This window comes from Manacus candei, unplaced genomic scaffold (genome assembly GCF_025592945.1).
Source record: "Manacus candei isolate 608988 ecotype Guabito, Panama unplaced genomic scaffold, ASM2559294v1 h1tg000045l, whole genome shotgun sequence".
Lineage (NCBI taxonomy): Eukaryota > Metazoa > Chordata > Aves > Passeriformes > Pipridae > Manacus > Manacus candei.
The window spans coordinates 869,658-890,430 of record NW_026138093.1 but is presented as its reverse complement, the minus strand read 5'-3'; the positions used below and the strand labels follow the sequence as shown (position 1 = coordinate 890,430).

The 20,773-nt window shown below is 51.4% G+C and overlaps 1 protein-coding gene and 1 pseudogene across 1 annotated transcript; one reads left to right on the top strand and one right to left on the bottom strand.

Annotated features, from left to right (window-relative positions):
* Positions 1-20,773, bottom strand: part of LOC127474808 (uncharacterized) — a 1,366,245-nt pseudogene that overhangs the window by 575,724 nt on the left and 769,748 nt on the right.
* LOC127474884 (olfactory receptor 14J1-like) lies at positions 611-1,682 on the top strand. The gene has a single exon (XM_051796205.1). The coding sequence runs from the start codon at positions 611-613 to the stop codon at positions 1,580-1,582; it is 972 nt and encodes a 323-aa protein (XP_051652165.1). The 3' UTR covers positions 1,583-1,682.

The following is a 20,773-nucleotide window of genomic DNA, read 5'->3' as shown; positions in this document are numbered from 1 at the left end:
AAAAATGAGATCCTAATCAGGCATCCCGAGGAAAGGCAAGGATTCTGTCAATGTGCTCTTTGAACCAGGATTCCTCTGCTCCAAGAAGTGCCTTGTTTATTTTTGCAGGGAATTCCTAAGGGCCATCCCCCTTCAGCTCCAAGCTGCCAGCCAGGGGGAGCTGTGAACAGCAAAGATGGCCAGCTCTCGTCTCTGCACCAAGAGACCATCCCTTTGCCTCTCAGGACTCACAAGATTTCACTTGGAGCACAAAGTCCCCCAAATCCCCTCCCTCTGTTCTGCCCTTGGGCAAACTGTGACCAGCAGTTCTGGAAACACTTTGATACATCACAAGTGCATTTAATTGGAGGTCACCCTGTGCTCCAAGTTGCCTCTCACTGCACAGCAAGAAGGATTCCTCAGCAGCCCATTCCAGGGTCCCTGCTCTCAGTGCCCCCTTCAGCCAGCAAAACCCAGAGCTCGGGCAGAGGGATGCAGAGAGATCTTCCTCAAAATAGGCCCTGAATGTTGAATTGCTATGAGACATGCAAGATGTTTTGCTGATTGAGTCTGGCCTAATTCAGTTCTGCCTTTTTTCTCCTCAACAGAAAACAATAACCAGAGGCAGCAAATGTCCAACAGCAGCTCCATGCCCCAGTTCCTCCTCCTGGCAGTCGCAGACAGGAGGGAGCTGCAGCTCCTGCACTTCTGGCTCTTCCTGGCCATCTCCCTGGCTGCCCTCCTGGCCAACGGCCTCATCCTCAGCGCCGTAGCCTGTGACCACCACCTGCACACCCCCATGTACTTCTTCCTGCTCAACCTCTCCCTCACAGACCTGGGCTGCATCTGCACCACTGTCCCCAAAGCCATGCACAATTCCCTCTGGGACACCACAACCATCTCCTACATGGGTTGTGCTGCACAGCTCTTTTTCTTTGCCTTCTTCATCTCAACAGAGTTTTCCCTCCTCACCATCATGTGCTACGACCGCTACGTTGCCATCTGCAAACCCCTGCACTACGGGACCCTCCTGGGCAGCAGAGCTTGTGCCCACATGGCAGCAGCTGCCTGGGCTACTGGGTTTCTCACTACTCTGCTGCACACAACCAATACATTTTCCCTGCCCCTGTGCCAGGGCAATGCCCTGGGCCAGTTCTTCTGTGAAATCCCACACATCCTCAAGCTCTCCTGCTCACACTCAGGCTACCTCAGGGAACTTGGGCTTATTGTGTTTAGTGCCTGTCTAATATTTGGTGGTTTTGTTTTCTTTGTTTTCTCCTATGTGCAGATCTTCAGGGCTGTGCTGAGGATCCCCTCTCAGCAGGGACGGCACAAAGCCTTTTCCACGTGCCTCCCTCACCTGGCTGTGGTCTCCCTGTTTATCAGCACCTTATTCTTTGCCCACCTGAAGCCCCCCTCCATCTCCTCCCCGTCCCTGGATCTTATTGTATCACTCATGTACTCAGTGGTGTCTCCAACACTGAACCCCCTCATCTACAGCCTCAGGAACCAGGAGCTCAAGGATGCCCTGAGGAAACTGATAACTGGCTGTTTTTCAGAAGCAATAAACTCTCCTTCTTCTGCATGTTATGTACCTCATTAAAGGCCAATCCTTTTATGTACTTCATTAAAGGCCCACCATATCTTCTTTGTTTTTTACTCCTGGTAGGGCTGTTATTTTTGTGAGAATTTGTTCACACCAAAAAATCTTTATATATATAAAGATATATATAAAGATATATATATCTATTTATATAGATATAAACACCATTTTCAATTCAGTGTTTGCCTTTCTAGCCTTACCCACAGGCTGTACAAATTGGGAATTTTACTCACTGTGTGCTTAAACCAAATAAAGAACTCTGCATTGACTCATTTACCTGACATCTTTCCTCTCTGACTTCTCTGCAGCTGCAGGGTCGGAGAAGAGCTGGACCAGAAAAGAGTCCCAGCAGAGCAGCACTGTCAGGGAGCAGCAGCCCTTCTCCTGCCTGGCCTCCTCTCCCTTCCCTTCCACACTGTCCTGCAGAGCCCTGTGTTGTTGGAGGCCTCAGTGCTCTGGCAGTCGGTCCCAGTCCTGCTGCAGGACTGTCCAGGGACTGCAGGCAGGGACAGCCACGGGCACTGCTGGCACAGAGCTGACCTCTGCAGCAGCACTGCCATCCTGCAGGGGCATCTCCTCAGGCCAGGGCCTCAAAGCTTCCATCTGCTTTCCACTTTGCTCTCCAGGATGTGCCCAACACAACGCCCTGCAGAGGAAAACAGCAGTGACCAGCACAAGGGTGGGAGTGCTCAGGGTGGGGGCACCCAGCAGTGCCCTGGCACAGCCAGCGCCGCTCCCAGCACTGGCCTCTCACCCCAGGCCATTGGGCTTGTTCTTCCCTCCAAGGAGGGACAGCAAATGACCAGCTCAGGAGTCCATGTTTGCACTGCATGCACAAGACATGCCCCTGTGTCACAGCTTGGGGCTGGGGGGTGGAAGGCTTAGACAAAGTTGATGGCAGAAGCCGTCTCGTTGAGCTACAAGGGGCAGAAAGGACCCCCTTGCTTTCTAAATTCCTTCTCAGAGAGGAGCCTGGCTGTGGATGGATCCAATCTCAGGCTCAGATTTTGGTTTAAACCGAAGAAATTCTAGAGGTGTGATTCAATCACTTTGTCCTGCAGGTTTTAGTGATGGCAAATCAGAAATATTTCTATAAAATGAATTGTTTATTATGACAAATGAACAGAAAATTGATCAGACAAGTGAACAGACAAAAAACACTAAACAGAATTATTTCCTGCACAGTATAAAAACCAAAACCTCCTAGCAGTATAGTGTAAGATAGGACAGTGCAGTCTCTCAAAGTCATTATATTAAAGCAATTGGATCAAAGCCAGCAAAAAGAAACAATCCTGAAGCAGAGAGTGAGGTAACTCTTCCCACAATGACAGGGGGTAGTTCTCTCTCTTTCACTTAACCCCTGGGCAGTGACCATGAAGAGCTGTCCCTCCTTCATGGCAGAAGCTCCACACACTTCAAGGAAGTCTGTGGAAGAATCTACCCCATGACAGTTGGATGGGGCTTTTATAGTTATCAAGGGTTTGACTGCCAGACATATTTGCAGGCCAGGGAGCAGCTTATCTGTCAAATCCTGCTTCAAAAAGCAGGATGTGTGTTTGAAGTTTCATGAACCATTTTGGGTTTAGCATAATTCAACATTAAAATCAGCACCTTGCCACCAGCAGTAACTCATCACAGAGACCTTGCATTGTTTAAATTCTCTGACCATTGTTTAGGTATTATCCGAGCAGAGCATCCTGCCAGAAATGGTTCCTTGATTCTATGAGGTTCAAAAACTGTCAGGCTTCCTTTGGTTCCATGGGGCCCTGCAGTGTCACAATGGCTCCTTGATTCCAGGATGTTCCAGAACATCCCAGGGTTCCCTTGGCTCCAAGAGGCTCCCCAGTGTCCCAGCGGCCCCTGGATTCCAGCAGGCCCTGCAGTGTCCCAATGGCCACTGGGTTCCAGGAGCCACAGCGGCTGCCGCCGGCGTCTGTGCCCGGAGCCGCCGCTCCCACGGGGCTGCCGCACTCACCGCCGGGGTTGCCGCTCGCGCAGCCGCCGCTCTGCCCCGGCTGCACCGGGACCCGGCACCGCCTCGGGCCTGCGCTGCCGCCTCAGCGGCCACAGGGACACAGCCATGGGGGACCTTTGCTCTGACACTGATGGGCCTGGCTTTGTTCTGCTTGGGGCTGGGCTTTGGGAAAACTGCTGTTCATGTTCATGCTCCACTGGAACAGCTCCTGAATTCCAAAGGTTTCCTAATCCAGGGGAGGGGTTTCTATGGCATCGGAGGTGCCGCCCCTCGGGACACATTGTCAACAAACCATCCAGCTGACTGGGATGGGTGTAAGAGCTGGGGAACACAGGATAATCAGTCATCCCATGAAAACCTTGGAACATTCCCTACCTTAATCGTAACCCAAATGGAACAGTTTGGATACAATTCCCAAATAGTTTGGAAACTCCAGGCATTCCTGACACCAGGATGGAAATTCAGCAGATAACTAAAGCCAGTCCCCTTGGGAGCCCACAACCAGCTGGGCTGAGGGAGGCCCTGGCAGCTCCCCAGCACCTCCCTCTCAGTGGGACACCTCTGGCAGCCTCTCCCAGCTCGGGAACCCTCCAGTTTGCAACACTCCAAAGACCCTCAGTGATGCCCAGGACAATTCTGATCCCTCTCAACAAACACTCCTCCAGCTGTGACCCTTGTCTGTTGGGAAACACAAAGGGATTTGGGGGAGTGTTTCCCTGACAACAAGGAGAATTTGGGAGAGGGACCTTTCCACACCCAGCTCTTGATGTGTCCACACATCTCTGCCTGGGTGTGGGTCTGAATTGACTGTGGTGGGAATGTTGTTGTTGTGAATCTATAATTCAGTCACTCTTAAAATTGTAACAAATGCTATTGAATCACTTGATAATTTTTCAATTGGTGAATAATTAAATGCTACTAATCTCTTTTGCCCCCTTATCTTTGGATCCAAATCCTTTCCACCCTGACCCTCTTGCATCCCAAGGCTCTGTGTAAATCATTCTCTTTCATAAAAAATATATATTTTTCGTGACGTCCACTTTAAAATTTTCCTCTTTAGCTAAACTACAAAACAACTCTAATTGGTTGTTTATGTCTTGAAGACATCAAGACAATTAAAGGAAGGGAAATAATTAGTTTTTCAGTGTTTTAATGGGCCCTACGGTGTGTTTGGAGTTGCATCAGCTGTCAGTCCAAGATGGGCCATGTCAGAACTGGTGAGGTTGGGGGGTGAGGAGCAAGGTTGATCATACAGGGTCAGTGTGGATCTCCTGAGGTGACACTCAGCATCAAGATCACTTGGAGAACACCTCTATCACCTCTTCTCTGAACTAAAAAATAGCCATCATTGAATTAAAAGAAAAAAAAATACAAACTTTGAAGACTTGCTTTGAAATTGCCTTGAAGACAATTAAAGGAAGACAAAGAGATCCTGAGGGATTTCTGCATTTTAATGAGCCCCAGGGTGTGTTTGCAGCCCAGCCCATGATCCTGAGGTACTGAGAGAAGATTGAAGCAGCTGCTGAAGAAGTCAGAAGCCAAAGTCCAAGTGCCTTGAAGCATTGCTGGGCCCCACTGAGGGCAGGCACTGCCAAAGCCTCCCCAGGGACTCCTTGGAGCAGCTCCTTGGAGGCCAGGAGTGCAGGCAGACAAAGGCTCTGGGCAGGCCCCTGCAATGCTGAGCAAAGCCTGCCTTGGTTTTGTGGAGCACAAAGGCCAAGGCCTGAGCCCCAGGCCCTGGCCCAGCAGATCCTGTCCCTCCCGGCTGGCTCAGGGCTGTTTGGGGGGCACTGGGATGGGAGGGGGAGGAACAACAAAGGCCCAAAACTGGGCAACCCCTGCCAGGCTGCTGAGGGAGGGGCGAGGCAGAACCCAAGGGCAGAACCTGCCAGGCAAGTTGCTTGTGGTGGCCTGAGTGGCAGAGGCAGCTGCCAGAGGCAAGGGGACAAAGGCCTGGGTGCCTTTGGGCCTTGCAGCCCTGCCAGAGCCCTTGGCCATCTCTCCTGCAGGCTGTCCTGCCCTGGCCCTGCTGCTGCTCTGGCCTTGCAGGCTGCACACACCCCTCCTGCTTTCCCACCCCCTCCCAGCAGCATTTCTAGACCCTCCCTGATGTCTCTGCACCAGCTCTGGCTGTTCCCTGGAACACAAAGCCATGGGCTGATCCTGACTCCCTCTGGGTGACCTCTTGCAGCACAAGGGTCCCCACTGAGTGACATTTCTTTTTCCTCACCTTCAGTCTGAACCTTCCATGCTACTCTTTGTGGAGATTTCATTCTATTTCCAATATGGAGAAAAGCTCCATCCTGTCAGATCTACTCTAGACTCTTCCCAGTTCTTCTTCATTCCTCCAGAATGAGAAGCCCCACACCCAGACAGACCAGTCCAGATGTGGTGACCCCAGGGCTGAGTCCAGGGGAGTGACAACTCCCTTGTCTGGGTGCCCACACTCCCCCCAAGGCAGCCCCATGTGCAGTTGGCCTTAAATCAAGGGGCCATTCTGATTCTTTGTAAAGTCATGGAATCAAGTGGCACCGTGACACTGCAGGGCCTCATGGAACCAAAGGAATGCAGGGACACTGTGGAATCTCATGGAACCAAGGGACCATTGTAACATGTGGGGTGTCTTTTAAACAAAAGTATCCCTGAGACATCTCAGAACCTCGTGGAACCAAGGGGCCACTGTGCCTGCCCAGAACTCCATGGAATCAAGCAGAGCCGCTGCCTCCCCCCCGCCGCCGCACGGACCGGAGTCGCCGGCTCTGCCCCGCTTGGACACCTCTGGAGTCAGCGTGTTCTTGGGCAGCACAACTGATCTCAGACCAGAGAGTTTCCCACATTTTGCTTTGCCGCCTCTTTCCCGTGGTTTTGTTTTTTGTTCTTTGTTCATTCAGGGGGAAGAGGGGGAAGGGAGGCACCTGTTGATCCCTATTCTCACCTGTTTACAAAAGGGAGTTGGGGCAGGAGCAGAGAGAGGAGACAATTTCTCGCTCTGCTGTTGCTTTGAACTGTTCTGCTGGTATTGCTGGTTTTGCTGTTATATTTCTTGTCATTGAACTGTTATTTTTTTCACTTATACCTCCTTGTATTTTGTCTCCCTGTAGTGGTGGGGAATAAAAGAGGGGTGAATTCATTTTATTGGAGTTTCTGCCCTAATATGTGTCTTTAAACCAGGACAGGTTGCTCAAGGGCTCCCTGAAATTCGGCATCATTCACAAAGGACTTGAAAACACATTTTGTCCCAATGTACAGAGAGATAATAAAGATGTTCTACAGTGGTGTTCAAGGGCTGGTCACTGAGGGATTTCATCAGGAAGTTGCTGCCAAGAGGACTTTGTACCATGGATTTGATTTGACACTCTTCATTCAGCCAACTTCCCACCCACCACATCTTCCACTTCTTCAGTCCAGCTCTCACCAGTCTGGCCATAAGGAGAGCATAAGAGACCATGTCAAGGGCCTTGATAAAGTCTGGGCACACAACATCCCCTTCTATTCCCTCCCACAGGGGTTCTGCAATCCCTGCCTTGTCCTTCCAATGCCTGAGAATGACTGCAGGAGGACTTGCCCTATCCCCTTCCCAGCCTGAGCAGTCTGGAACTCTCCTAACCCTCTTTGCTGCTGAAAAACCTCGATATGATTAACTGCTCAGAGAATTTTGTATCTTTAAGCTGGAAAGTATTTGTTTATTCAACGTTGTGAGCAAGCCAGCTCGCGCTGGACAAGCTTGCTCTACCTGAATGTGCAAAAGGAAGCCATTTTATACACTTTAGATACATGGTTAAACCATTTAACATACATATTAATAAGTAGGCTGGTTTCTGGGTGGAGTCTTTCCAGGCATGCACAGTCTTCTACTCCGGGGTCTTCTCCTCAAGCCTTCATCCCTCTGGTGGTCACCATGGATATCTTCCTTGATTTGACCTCTTCAATTTTCTTTGTCAGGTGACCTGAATTCTTCAAACTTGCAAAACCCTGGCTTTGGGCCTTCTATATCTTATTCAAATGTCTAGTTTACCTAATTTATTACCATGTGTGTACTACTCCTTTCTATAATAAGGCCTTTGGTCCAGTGAGCAGAACAGAACATGGTATTAACCAGTGCTCCTGAAATGTTCTTCCAGCAACACAGGTATTGGGATTTCTTAGCAGGCCAAGATATCTCAGTTAACTCTTTTAGGCCTGGCTCTTGTTGCAGTGGCTGTGCTGATTTCCAGAGGCTTCTGGTTTCCCAGGCAAAGCCAAGGCAAGAGGAGGTGGGAAGGGGCTGCGCTGCTGCTGCTCCTGCCCGAGAGCCCCGGCTGGGCCGGGGACGGAGCCCAGGGCGCTGCAGCTCTGCCTCCTCCAGAGCCGGGGGGCTTTGGAACCAGGAATGATGGGGGGGAACAAAGGGGGCTGGGGGGCTGCACTGATGGTCACACTCAGGCCACCGTCAGCAGGGAGCTTCAGCCCCCCCAAATTAAAGCAGAGGGAAATGGTGCAAACTGTTTCATTTCAACCTTTCTTTACTCATTGCTATAAAATGACCCAACTAAAAGGAGGACAAGCAGGCCCCGATCCCTTCTCCTTTGGGAGAATCCCCACATCTGGTGCTGTGAGGGGCTGTAAAGGGCCACGAGGGGCTGTGAGGGGCCATGAGGGGCTGTGAAGGGCTGTGAGAGCTATGAGGGGCTGTGAGGGGTTGTGAGGGGCTGTAAGGGACCATGAGGGGCTGTGAGAGCCTGTGAGGGACCATGAGGGGCGGTGAGGGGCTGTAAGGGGCTGTGAGGGGCCATGAAGCACCGTTGTTGCCTAAAACTAGCTCTTAAAGAAACCTCGAAGACTCAATTTGTCAGTTTTAATAGGCAGGCATTTCTATTACAACACACTGCATGATTTCAGCAAACCGGGTGCCCTGGGAATCAGTTCACCAAAGTGAACACAGAGGTATCTTCACTCCTGCTGCTATGTCAGCATTACATGGTTATCCAGTTTTTGTTCCCTGCATTCCTGTTACATATTCATGGCATTCACACACACACCAGACCTGCAGCTCCCAAAATTTATTAAGATATATACATATCCTTGTAAGGTCTCTGAGGGGCTTCATTGAGCGTCTTTGGTGGTCTTCTCTGTTTGGAGTCCCCAGAATTCCAAGTGACTGCCATATGAACTTCTTTGAGAAAGTATTCCTGGTTATAGATACACCTGCTGCTTTAGCTCCCTTCTTCATTGTTCTCTCACCGTGCTTGGTCGATTTCTCTAAATTGCACACAGTAATTTTCTATTACACGTTTTGTTGCAAAAACTATTAGTTCTTGTTACATCTCTACACCCCAAACATCAAAACACTCAGGTCTTACACATGGGTGCAGAAGGAGTGCATGGAAGTAGAAAGAGAGCAGCTCAGAATAAGTTCTGGTGCTCCCTGGCAGTGCTGCTGTGCTGGAACTCCTTTTCTTTCTGCATCTGCACACAGGGACAGTCCCTGCTACTTCAAAGGTACCAGAGGAAGGATTTCATCCAAAAAAGTTTCTGCAAGAAAATTAGTTTTTTTTAAATGCATAAATTACAATTCCTCATTTAGACAGTATCAGAATCAAATTCAGTAGTAGACAATGATTTAGAAAGGGCAGGAAGAATAACATTTTCTTTTGTGGAAAACAATATTGCAAGAAAAAAGAGAACAGCTCCCATAAATTATTGCCATAAGAAACCTGAGAAGGAAGGCTGGACCATCCATTCTGAATGTTATGGAGCAGAAAACAGAAATATTTTTGCTTCTGAAAAACATCCAGTCATCATTTTCTTCAGTGTGTCCTTGAGCTCCTGGTTCCTCAGGCTGTAGATGAGGGGGTTCAATGCTGGAGGAACCACAGAGTATAGAACTGACACCAACAGATCAAAGGATGGGGAGGAGATTGAGGTGGGCTTCAAGTAAGTAAACAAGTCAGTGCTGACAAACAGTGAGACCACGACCAAGAGAGGGAGGCAAGTGGAAAAGGCTTTGTGCCGTCCCTGCTCAGAGGGGATCCTCAGCACAGCCCTGAAGATCTGCACATAGGAGAAAACATTGAAAACAAAACAACCAAACACTAAAAAGGCAGTAACCACAGTGAGCCCAATTTCCCTGCGGTAGCCTGAGTGTGAGCAGGAGAGCTTGAGGATGTGTGGGATTTCACAGAAGAACTGACCCAGGGCATTGCCCTGGCACAGGGGCAGGGAAAATGTATTGGCTGTGTGCAGCAGAGCAATGAGAAACCCAGCGGCCCAGGCAGTTGCTGCCATGTGGGCACAAGCTCTGCTGCCCAGGAGGGTCCCGTAGTGCAGGGGTTTGCAGATGGCAACGTAGCGGTCGTAGCACATGATGGTGAGGAGGGAAAACTCTGCTGACATGAAGAACAGAAAGAAAAAGGCCTGTGCAGCACATCCCTTGTAGGAGATGGTTGTGGTGTCCCAGAGGGAATTGTGCATGGCTTTGGGGACAGTGGTGCAGATGCAGCCCAGGTCTGTGAGGGAGAGGTGGAGCAGGAAGAAGCCCATGGGGGTGTGCAGGTGGTGGTCACAGGCTACGGCGCTGAGGATGAGGCCGTTGGCCAGGAGGGCAGCCAGGGAGATGGCCAGGAAGAGCCAGAAGTGCAGGAGCTGCAGCTCCCGCCTGTCTGCGAATGCCAGGAGGAGGAACTGGGACATGGAGCTGCTGTTGGACATTTGCTGCCTCTGGGTGTTTGTTTCCAACACAGAGAAGACAGTAAGAGGCCAGTTAGTATGGACTTATCTAAACAAAGTCAAAGCTTTATTCTACAGACACTCCCCATGTCACACACAGACAGCCTTTTGATTTCCTAGGAGATCTTCCTTCAGCTCCAGTGCTGGGTCCCTACTCAACAGCATTTTCACTGGTTTAGCATCACTGTGCTTCTGTACAGGGGTTTCACATAACAAGGAGATGTTTAGGGACAGGTTTCCAACCTGCAGGGGAATTCAGAGCTTGGAAGGAAACCTCAGGGAGAAAGCCAAGTGTCCTTATGATGGCATTTGATTTAAGCAGACTCAGCTCCTTCCCCAGCACTACAGGCTGCACTGGTAGGGGTCATATTCCTATTGCAGGTGCAAAAAAGACATCTCAGACTAGTCCTGATGGGTCTAGCAGAGGTGATGCTGGTGCTGCCCACAGGCAGAGCAGTGGCTGAAAGCACATTAGGAAGCTCAGATAGACCTACTGAGCACTCACAGTTCAGATGTCTCAGGGACTTGTCAAAATTAATACTTTCTTAATGATTTGTTCCTCCCATTCCTCAAGAGTAGGAAACTGGAAACACAATCTCAGGAAATTTCTTTAACCTTATAAAAATCTTTGTCTTGGAAATATTCTGAGAGGGAGCTGAAGCTCTGAGCATGTCCTCCTCCTCTGCACTCCAGATGCTCTCAGAGTTGCACTTAGAGAATCTGTAGTTGGTGGGCAGTGCCAGCTTTCCCAGATGCCTCCCAAAGCTGCAGTCCCATTGCCCTGCATGAACAGACTTCCTGTGCCAAGGTCTGTTAAAATTCTCCCCCAGTGAGGTCTCAGCATCATTCTATGTCTGACAGCCTTTAACTTCTCTCTGTCTCACTCCCCTGCCCTTGGTGCTGCAGGCAGTGCCCTCAGCCCTGCTGGGCTGTGCAGAGGAGCTGCTCAGCAGCAGAGCTGTCTCTTTGAAGCTCTTCTTGCTTGCCAGGAGCTCCCTGTGTGCCAGGAGCCCGGCCCAGCTCAGCAGCACAGCAACAGCCCCAGGCACTTCATGACCCTCAGGGGACATTGATGTTGTTTACATGAGACTCAGTCCCTGAGAGGAAGTTCAAACAACTTCTCAAGAAGTCAAAGCGAGATTGAAACACTGAAGTTTCCTTTAGTGCTAATGAGTCTCACTGAAGGACACAACTGAGAACGTGTCCCCAGGTTCCAGTTAGAGCAGAAAACTGCAGACAGTGATGACAAGGATGGACAAGCAAGGCAAAGGTGGCTCTGATGCTGAACAAACCTTGACTTGTTTCCTTAATCCAACGGGCCAAGCCCTGTCCCCAGCCCCTGGGAAGGCAGATCCTGTCCCTGCCTCATTCCTCTGGGCTCTTCCTGGGGTACTGGGATGTGGGATGTGCAATGCCAAGGACAGGACCATGGGGTGGCACCTGCCAGGCTGCTGAGCAGGGACAAGGAGGCCATGAGGCCCCAGGGCTGCAAGGGGCACTCCCCTCCTCCTGGCATCAGGGGCACAGACAGCAGCCCTGGCCAAAGGCCTGCAGAAGGTGGCTGTGTCAGGGCCTTTCAGCTTCTCCCCATGCCTGTCTCCTCTCCAGCCCAGGCTGTCCTACGGTGTCCATGCCCTGCCCCTTTCCCTGCAGGCTGTCGTCATCCCCCCGACTGCCCCACCTGGCTGGCACCTTCCTGCACTGACATCTCTGCATCCTCCCTGGCTCTTCCTGCACACACAAAGCCTTGGGCTCATCCAGACTCCTTCTGGGTGACATGTTCCAACCCAGTGTTTTCCATGGTGTGAAATTCCTTTTTCCTCATGTCCACTCAGGACCTCCCCAGCTGCACTTGGCATTAATTCTTTCTTTCTCATGCTGTTTTGTGCTACAACAAAAGCATCCTCCCTCTCTGAAGCGATTCTTTGAGCACTCCCAGGGTTCTTCTCTGCTGTCCTCTGCCTGCACACCACTGAACCTAACACTCCTTCGCCCCTGTAGAGCGGTCATATATTTGAGACCTCCAAACCCCTTCGTGGGACATCTCTGAGCACTCTCCAAGGTGTCTGCAGATGAAAACATGGTCTAAGATAGTCACAGGGATATGTTTTACCAAGGTCTGTATTGTCAGAACATGGGGCAATGGCTTTGAACTGAAATGGAGGAGCTTTATTGGATAAAATGAAGCAATAGTTACCAATGTTGCAAGGACTGCAACAGAAGAGGATGTCCCCTCCCTGGATTTGTCCAAGGTCAGGAACTTTGAGCAGCCTCAATTAGTGAAGATGTCACTCTCCATGTCCAGGGACTTGGACCACATGAGCTTTTATCTCCCTTCCAAGCCAAATCATTCTGTGATTCTTTGAGTCCCAAGCTCCTTCTCCAAAGAATTTCTGTTGCTAGGACAGGAATTACCGTGTTTTTGGAGAAGCCATTGTAAACCCAAAAGGTAAAAAATCAATTCAAATAAAGTTCCAACATCTCTGTGTGAGAGTTTCACCAATTGGGTCAATGGCAGAGCCTCCAAGGATGACCTTGCCAGTTGAAGATGGGGGATTCTGTTTGGGGTGTGATACTTATGATGGGCACCAAGAAAGCACATTTGGGGACTGTGCAAGACTTGTCATGGGATCCCTAGGGAAGAACCAAAGGAAGGGAAATGGTGAGACCACGGTGGTTTGTGAAGGAACAGGTATGAGAAAACAGAGAGAAAAGAGGCTGAAAAAACTGGTCATGGTAAACAGGAGGATGCTCAAGACACTTCCCAGGCCATGCCCTGACACTGATCCCCACAACCTGTCCCATTTTCTTAAGAACTCCATTGCCAAGAAGTTTCTGTGGGGAGGGACCTCTCTGCTCCTGGCACAGATTGTGGCCCAAGTTCCAGCCACTGCAGCAGGAGCCACAAATAGTCAGGTCTTGTGTTCTTTGGGGGGCCAGACTCAGCCCAGACTGGGGTGTGTGTGTTGGAAGCACAAAAGAGTGAAGCAAATGCAAAGTTAAACACCCAATGTAGCCTGACTTTGTCCCTAAGTGGGGGATGAGACTTGGACACAACATGTGCAGGGACAGATGGAGGGGTTTGTCCCCCTGGCCCTGCCCAGAAGGGACACCTTTCAGGAAGGGTTGTGGCCTTGGCTGTGCTGAGGGTTGCCCCGGGCAATGCAACTTGGGATTGCAGTGGCACTGTCAGGGCTCTGCAGAGCTCCTGGCAGTTCATGCATTTGTCCCCAGCAATGTCAGAGAACTGCAGGGGTTGCAGTCAATCACTTGTGCTCTTTGGGACCCCGACTGGCTCTGCTGAATGGGAGCAGGCCTGGAGTTCCCAGACTGTTCCTGCATCCAGGGTCGGGCCTGCAGTGACGTTTGTGCAGCATTCAATTGGTGCAGTGGCAGGATGGCCATGGATCCATTCCTGCACAAACACAATGGTGCTCCATCCCAGGCAGGGATAGAATGGGCCCACAAATGTTGGAAGGATAAGAAGCAGGGAGTTTTGGCCCTGTGGAACCCCATGGAACCAAAGGAACCCTGGGACATGGCGGAACCTCATGGAATAAAGGGGACATTGTGACCCTGCAGCACCTCATGGAACCAAAGGGAGTCTGGGACGTGGCAGGGCCTGATGGAAACAAAGGAACCTCCTGGGAACAAAGGGACCCTGGGACACTGCCAAAACTCAGGGAGACAAGGGAGCCCCAGGACACTGTGGAATCTCCTGGAATCCAGGGGCCATTGGAATACACTGGGGCCTCCTGGAACCAAAGGGAACATGGGACACTGTGGAACCTCATGGAATCAAAAGGACCCTGGGACTTTGTGGAATGTCAGGGAATCCAGGGGCCATTGTGACATCCCAGAACCTTTTGGAACCAAGGGGAACAAACAGGACATTGCGGAATCTCATGGAATCAAGGGTCCATTGTGACACTGTGGAACCTCATGGAATCGAGGGTCCATTGTGACAGTGGGGAAAATGACAGACTCAGTGGGCCATTGTCACACTGCAGGGCCTTTTGGAGCCCAACAACGCTGGGAAACATTGCAACCTCTTGGAATCAAGGAGCCGTTGTTGCACTGTGGAGCCTCAGGGAATAAAGGATCCAATCTTTGCCTCAGATTTTGTTAACAAATTAAATGTAAGGAATTACAGAAGTGGGATTGAACCACTTTTTTCCCACAGGTTTTAATGACTAGCAAAATGAGAATATTTCTATAAAATGAATCATTTATTCTTACTAATGATCAGACAAAAGATCTTAATAGTATAATTACTAGTAGTACAGTATAAGATAGGATAGTGCACTATACTGAAGCAATTATTGAAACAATTCTATTAAAGTTAGCCAAAAGAAATAATTATTACGTAGAGATCTGATGGAACTCACCCAGACCAACGGTCATGGGGAGATTTCTTTTGCTCAGCCTTGAGGAGTGTCCTTGGAGGGCGTCCCCACCCAAGGCAGGAATCTCCACACATCTACCCCAAGAAGGGCTGTGTTAGAAGAACCTGCCTGGATGAAAGGGGAATGGACTTCTCTAGTAGGAAGGGATTGACTGCTCCTCACAAATGTGCTGCCATCAAAGAGGCCAAGAGGGTAAAGCCCCTGTGGGGTGGGGGATGATGGCTGAAATAGAGATGTGGGCAGGCCTGGCAGATTGATCCCAGCACACTCCCCAAACCCACCAAGGCAAGCTCTACGTGCTGACCATGGTGGACACAACCCCTGGATGGCAGGAGACACACCCTGTGCCTCCCAGCACTACCCAGAACACCATCCTGGGCCTGGAAAAGCAAGTCCTGTGGAGACACGACCCTCCAGAAACACTGGAGTTGGACAGCAGGACTCTTTTCCAAAACAACCTTGTGCACACCTGGACCAGAGAGCTCGGCATGGAGTGGATGGATCATATTCCCTGTCAGGCACCAGCCTCTGGGAAAGTTGAGTGGAAGAGTGGACTGTTCAAAACCACCTTGAAAGCAATGGGCAGTGGGACCTTCAAACCTTGGGATGTGCATTTAGCAAAAGCCACCTAGTTAGTTAATCCTGTAAGCTCAAGAGATAAAACTCCAGGCCAATTGAGTGTCTGAGATCAGCTCAAAAGAGCAGGTCCTTTAATCAGGCCCACAGGCCCAGGGGAACACACAGGCAATGGTTCTACAGTTTTAGAAGATGGTCCATCCAATACCAGAACTCTCCACCTCCCGGTTCTGCCCAGTTCTGCCTCCTGACACACCCCTTGGGGAATTGGGTTTGTGGGCTTTGGGACCCCTTCTTCCTCATCTTTATCTTCTTCACAGCACGTACAGTCCTTGGAGCACCTCCAAAGTTCTGGGCTTGAAGGTTGCTTTGTCTCTTGTGGGATCTTGTTGTCCAGGTCTAGGTTGTGATGTTGTTCAATAGAGGTGTTTTTCTACAATTCTACCTTGCAAAGAAGTCTAAACAGGCTAAAGGAATTTAGAAAGTTTGATATCAAATGGGGTAATAAGGTTAGGTCTGTGTAAACTACTATGCTAAAGGGTGGAATATAATACAGCTACATTAACATCTACATTTACTACACAACTACTTTGAAAATCTAAAATAAAAAATATCCAGAAAGCTTTAAGGCATCACACAAACCTTGTTAGTTAACTCTACTAACTGGTCCTGCCCAAAAAGAACCTCTGCGTACCATTGAAGGGGATAAAACCCCTGTGGTCTATATGAGGAATATGTTAGGGAGGACATATTCCATAGTTTGGTTGAGTCCTGCCTCAAGCAAAGGCAAACCCACCCATGGGATTGTTTCTGCTCAAGGACTTGGGTGCACTTGGTGGATGATGCAGAGGGATGGGGAAACACTTTGTGTACCTGTCAGAGACCGAAACACCTAATGATTTATGCATTCTAGGATTGCCAAGGGACTCTTGCAGGTTTCTGCAGGACTTTTGCATTAGACCTCTGATGGCCCATCAAAGCCCATTCCCCCTCTGCCAATCCTGAAAGGCAGGAAAAACCCTTTTCCAGGCCCCTCACGGGAACTCTGCACAGGCCCAGGAGATGTTGGGGGTTCGTGGCATGGCCCGGGACACTGTCCATGGATATAATAACTCATCACTTCTTGGAGTGTGGGGGCTTCCTTCCCCCACCCCCAGTGGATCAAGGCCACCACTTCAACTGACAGACATGGAAGCTGCAACTCTCAAGTTCCATCTCTGGACCCCGTGGGCAGTGACTATAGACATCTTTCCACTCTCAGCTTTGCTTTCCCTTACTCTCCCTCACCCTTATCCTGTCTTTCTTTCTCTCCCTTATGCATTTTCCCTAAAGGTTACCTTTATGCCATATTGCTGTAGATGAGAGATAGAGATGATAACACCCAAAATGGCAACATAACTGTTTACCTTTGAAATGAAATTGTTCTAAATTAAACCCTACATATATGTTTTCAAACACCGATTATTTAGTTTCATTTCACTCTAATCCATCCCAAGGGATTTATTAATAAGAACCTGGGTTACCTCCCCCTTTCTGGGGTGGGTAGTAACAGACCCCTTGTATCAGGATGTTCTACCTGGAAAAGAATCTGATGGGAGAATGCAGGCACTGCAAGCTCTCTGTGGGGAGTTACTGCTGGTGCCAAAGGGTTGATTTAGTGTTGAATTGTGCCAAACCCAGCCTGGTTCCCCAACCTTCCAACACACATCCTGCTTTTGGAAGCAGAGTTTGACAGATCAGCTGCTCACTGGCCTGGGAATATGTGACTGAGATCCATCAGTGACAAAGCATAAAAGCCCAAGGCCAACTTTCCTAGAGCAGATTCTTCCAAAGACTTTCTTGAACTCTGTGTGGAGCTTCTGCTGTGAAGCAGGGAAAGCTCTTGATGGTCACTGCTGAGGGGGTAAAAGAAAGAGATCTACCTTGATTTATTTCTCTCAGACCCCGCCGGGCCCTCCCCGCTTCCTACCGGGATCGGACACCGCCGGCGGCCCCGGCCCTGCCGGGCTCCATCAGCCTGAGCAATTGCTGCCAAGGAGGGGCCGGGGGCTTCCTCTTGGCCTTCGTCTCCCTGGCGCTGGGGCTCGGCTTCTACCTGCGCCAGAAGGTGAGTGGGGTCCCAGGGGGTCGTGTGTCCCCCCCGAGCGTCTGTGCCCCCCCGGGGACCCCCCACCCCGCTGTCACCCCCTTTTCTCTCCCCACAGAGCTCCTGAGCCGGCGGCGGCCGCAGCCCCTCCCCGGGGCCTCGGGCCCAGCTTGGACCCCTCCTGTCCCTGTGAGGATTTTGGGGGGTCGTGTGTCCCACCATCCCTGCTTTTATTCTGACACCACCCAGCTGCTCCCAGTGATGCCAGTAAAGCTTCCCAGTTCTTCCCAGTCCCGGTTATTGGGGGGCAGTGGGGAAATGGCGTGGGGGAATCCCAAGGGTTGGAGCTGAGTCTGGGGAGGCAGAACTGGCCCTGGGATGGATCGGGAATGGAGACCCCCCTGTGTTTCTCCGTGTCATCCCGCTCTGGAGGGGTTTAGGAGGGCACCTGCCCCTCAATGGGCACCCAGCTCATCCCAAAAGGTGCTGGGAACCCCCCTGCACTTCCCCAAAGCACCTCAAGAACCCCCAAACATACTCAAAGCCCAGCCAGGACCCCCTCCAACCCCTTTCCTTGGGGGACTTCTCTGGGCACTGGTGGTGCTGGGAGCCCCCCCGGCTGTGGGCGAGGAGCTCTCGGGTGAGCGGGGGGTGGGAAGGGGGAGGTCAGTGGGAAAAGGGGGGTCAGAGGGGATAAAGGGGTGGTGGGACCCCAAACTGAGTGGGAGGGGAGTGGGACCCCCCAAAACTGGAGGAGGGAGGGGCACTGAGGTTTGGGGGATGATGGGAAATGGGTGGGAGAGGACAGAAGAGTTGGGAAAGGGGAGGGTGGGACCCCCAAACTGAGCATGAGGGGGCTGGGGAGTGTAGGGATGATGCGGAAGGGGTGGGAAAGGAGGAAAAAAGTAGAGGTTGGGACCCAAAAAGTGATCCTAGGTGGGTTGTGGATTGAGGGGACCACGGAAGAGTGGGAGGAACAGGGAGAAGGGTGGAAAAGGGGTGGTAGTCCAATGATCCCATGAGGGTCTTTGGGCACGGGGGGATTGGCAAAGGGGACTGGCCCCCCTGAGCTCCAAACTTTCTGTGGGGTGCTGGGGGCTGCTGGATCCAATCTCAGCCTTGGGTTATGACAACAGTTTCAGTTTAGAGGAATTACAGAGGTGTGACTGAACCACTTTTGTTTCCCAAGTTTTAATGATGGAAAATCAGATTTATTGATAGAAATGAATTATTTAGGGTTACAAATGATAAGACAAAAGATCTTCTTTAGAATTATTTACTGCACAGTATACATACTGAAACTACCAGGAGTACAGGATAAGATAGGACAGTGCTCTACACTAAAGCAATTGTTGAAGCAAATCTACTCAAGCTGGCACAAAAGCAATAATTCTTAATTAGAGATGGATGGAACTCCCCCAGACCAACGCTCATTGGGAGATCTCTGCTCTCAACCTCCAGGAGAGACCTGGAAGGTCTCCCCGGCCAAGGCAGGAATCTCCACAGCCCCAAGAAGGGTTCTGTTGGAAGAACGTGCTCCTGTGAAAGGGGACTGGCCCTTTGTGGTGGAAAGGGATGGAGTGACAGTCACTGGACTCCAGGGGTTGCCTCAGCATCAGGGGGTTCATTCGGGGTGGAAGCAGCGGCTGAAGCTCTTCCCGCAGTCGGGGCACTGGTAGGGCTTCTCTTACTGGTGGGTCCGTTGGTGTCTGGTAAAGTTAGAGCTGTGGGTGAAGCTCTTCCCACACTCCCCACACTTGTAGGGCCTCTCCCCGGTGTGGATGCGCCGGTGGGTGATGAGGGTGGAGTTCTGACTGAAACCCTTCCCGCAGTCAGTGCAGCGGAAGGGCCTCTCATCCGTGTGCGTCCGCTGGTGCACAAGGAGATTGGAGCTGGTCTGAAACCTCTTCCCGCATTCCCCACATGTGTATGGCCGTTCCCCAGTGTGGATGCGCTGGTGTCGGATCAGATGGGAGCTCTGTCTGAAGCTCTTTCCACATTCCCCACACGTGTAAGGACGTTCCCCAGTGTGGATGTGCTGGTGTTTTAGAAGGTTGGAGCTGTCACTGAAGTTCTTCCCACATTCCCCACACGTGTAAGGACGTTCCCCAGTGGGGATGTGCTGGTGGGTAAGTAGGCTGGTGATCCACCTAAAGCTCTTCCCACATTCCAAGCACTGGAAGGGTTTCTCCCTGCTCGGAGGCTGGTCAGGGACCACCAGCTCAGAGCTCCCCCTCAAGCTCCGGCCGCCTTCCTGGCACAGGCTGGCTCTTTCCTCCTCAGAGCACCCTGGGCTGGCTTTGGAGCCCCTCCTGCGGGGGGATCTCCGGCCCTTTTCCTCCCCGCTGCCTTCCTGCGCCGGGGAGCCCTTCAAAACGGCCTCTCCCACCAGGGTCTCACGGGGGGATTTGTCCTCCGGGCTCTCCCTCCTCAGCTCGGGGCCTGGGGCAGGAAGCAAGAAGGACAGGCAGGGGATTTGCCTCCGGTCCACAGGGAAGGCCAAGGACATCCCCCCAACTCCGGCCCCGGCAGGACGGCGGCGCCAGCGGGGTTGTCCTGCAGCCGGGGCCATGCTGGGCTGACAGAGCCAGCACAACACCCGCCCAAAGGGACACTGACTTCCTCCTCACCTGCCTGGGGGGCCCAAGGCATCTTCCTCTTCCTCGCAGCCTCCTCCTCCATCCGCCCAAGCTTTGGGAAGGACAAATCCTGATGGGGGGGAAAACAAGGGCTGAGCGCGTTGGCTTGGGGGTTCCTCCTGCCCAAGTCCATCTCTAGAAGTCACCGGACATCCTGTGTCCATAAAAACCTCCAAAACACCACGATTCAGCCCAGAAAACCCCAAATCATCGAGATCAGGCAAAAGCAATAGTGAGAAGACTCCGGCCCCCCCAAACTGAAAAAAGTTGAGATTCACCTAAAAAATAATCCTAAATATGAAGATTAGCCCAAAAACATTCTCCTAAGATTTCCCCTTCTCTGGTTTCCCCCCTCTAGGGTTCAGAGAGTCTCCCCTGTCTGGGATGCTGGGGGTTCTACCTAGAGATGCTGGGAGTGTTGGGGGTCTCAAGGCTCTCTTCTCCTCTGATTCTCGCCTTCGGGATGCTGCATTCCCAGAAATTCCCCCTCTCCAGGTTCTCCATTTTGTTGTCCTAGGGGATCCCAGGGGTCCCCACTGTCCAGGTTTCCCCTTCTCCGTGCCCCCCCTCTCCAGGCTCTCAGGGCTCTCGAAGCTCCTCCCTATCTCCAGCCTCCCTTGCTCTCCAGGGATCAAGGCATGGGGACACCGAGGCTCCCCCACGGCAACCCCGCTCCCGCTGTCCCCACTCCCCTCAGCCCCCCCCTCCCACCCCTTTCCCATCAGGCCCCCAAACCCCTGCTCCCCCCAGCTCCCTTTGGGGGTGACCCACCCGCTCTTTTCACTTCTCTCTGTACAAAATTCC

Bases quoted from the DNA above. Each gene is read 5' to 3' on its own strand.
- LOC127474884 (XM_051796205.1), top strand. From the start codon at position 611: ATGTCCAACAGCAGCTCCATGCCCCAGTTCCTCCTCCTGGCAGTCGCA.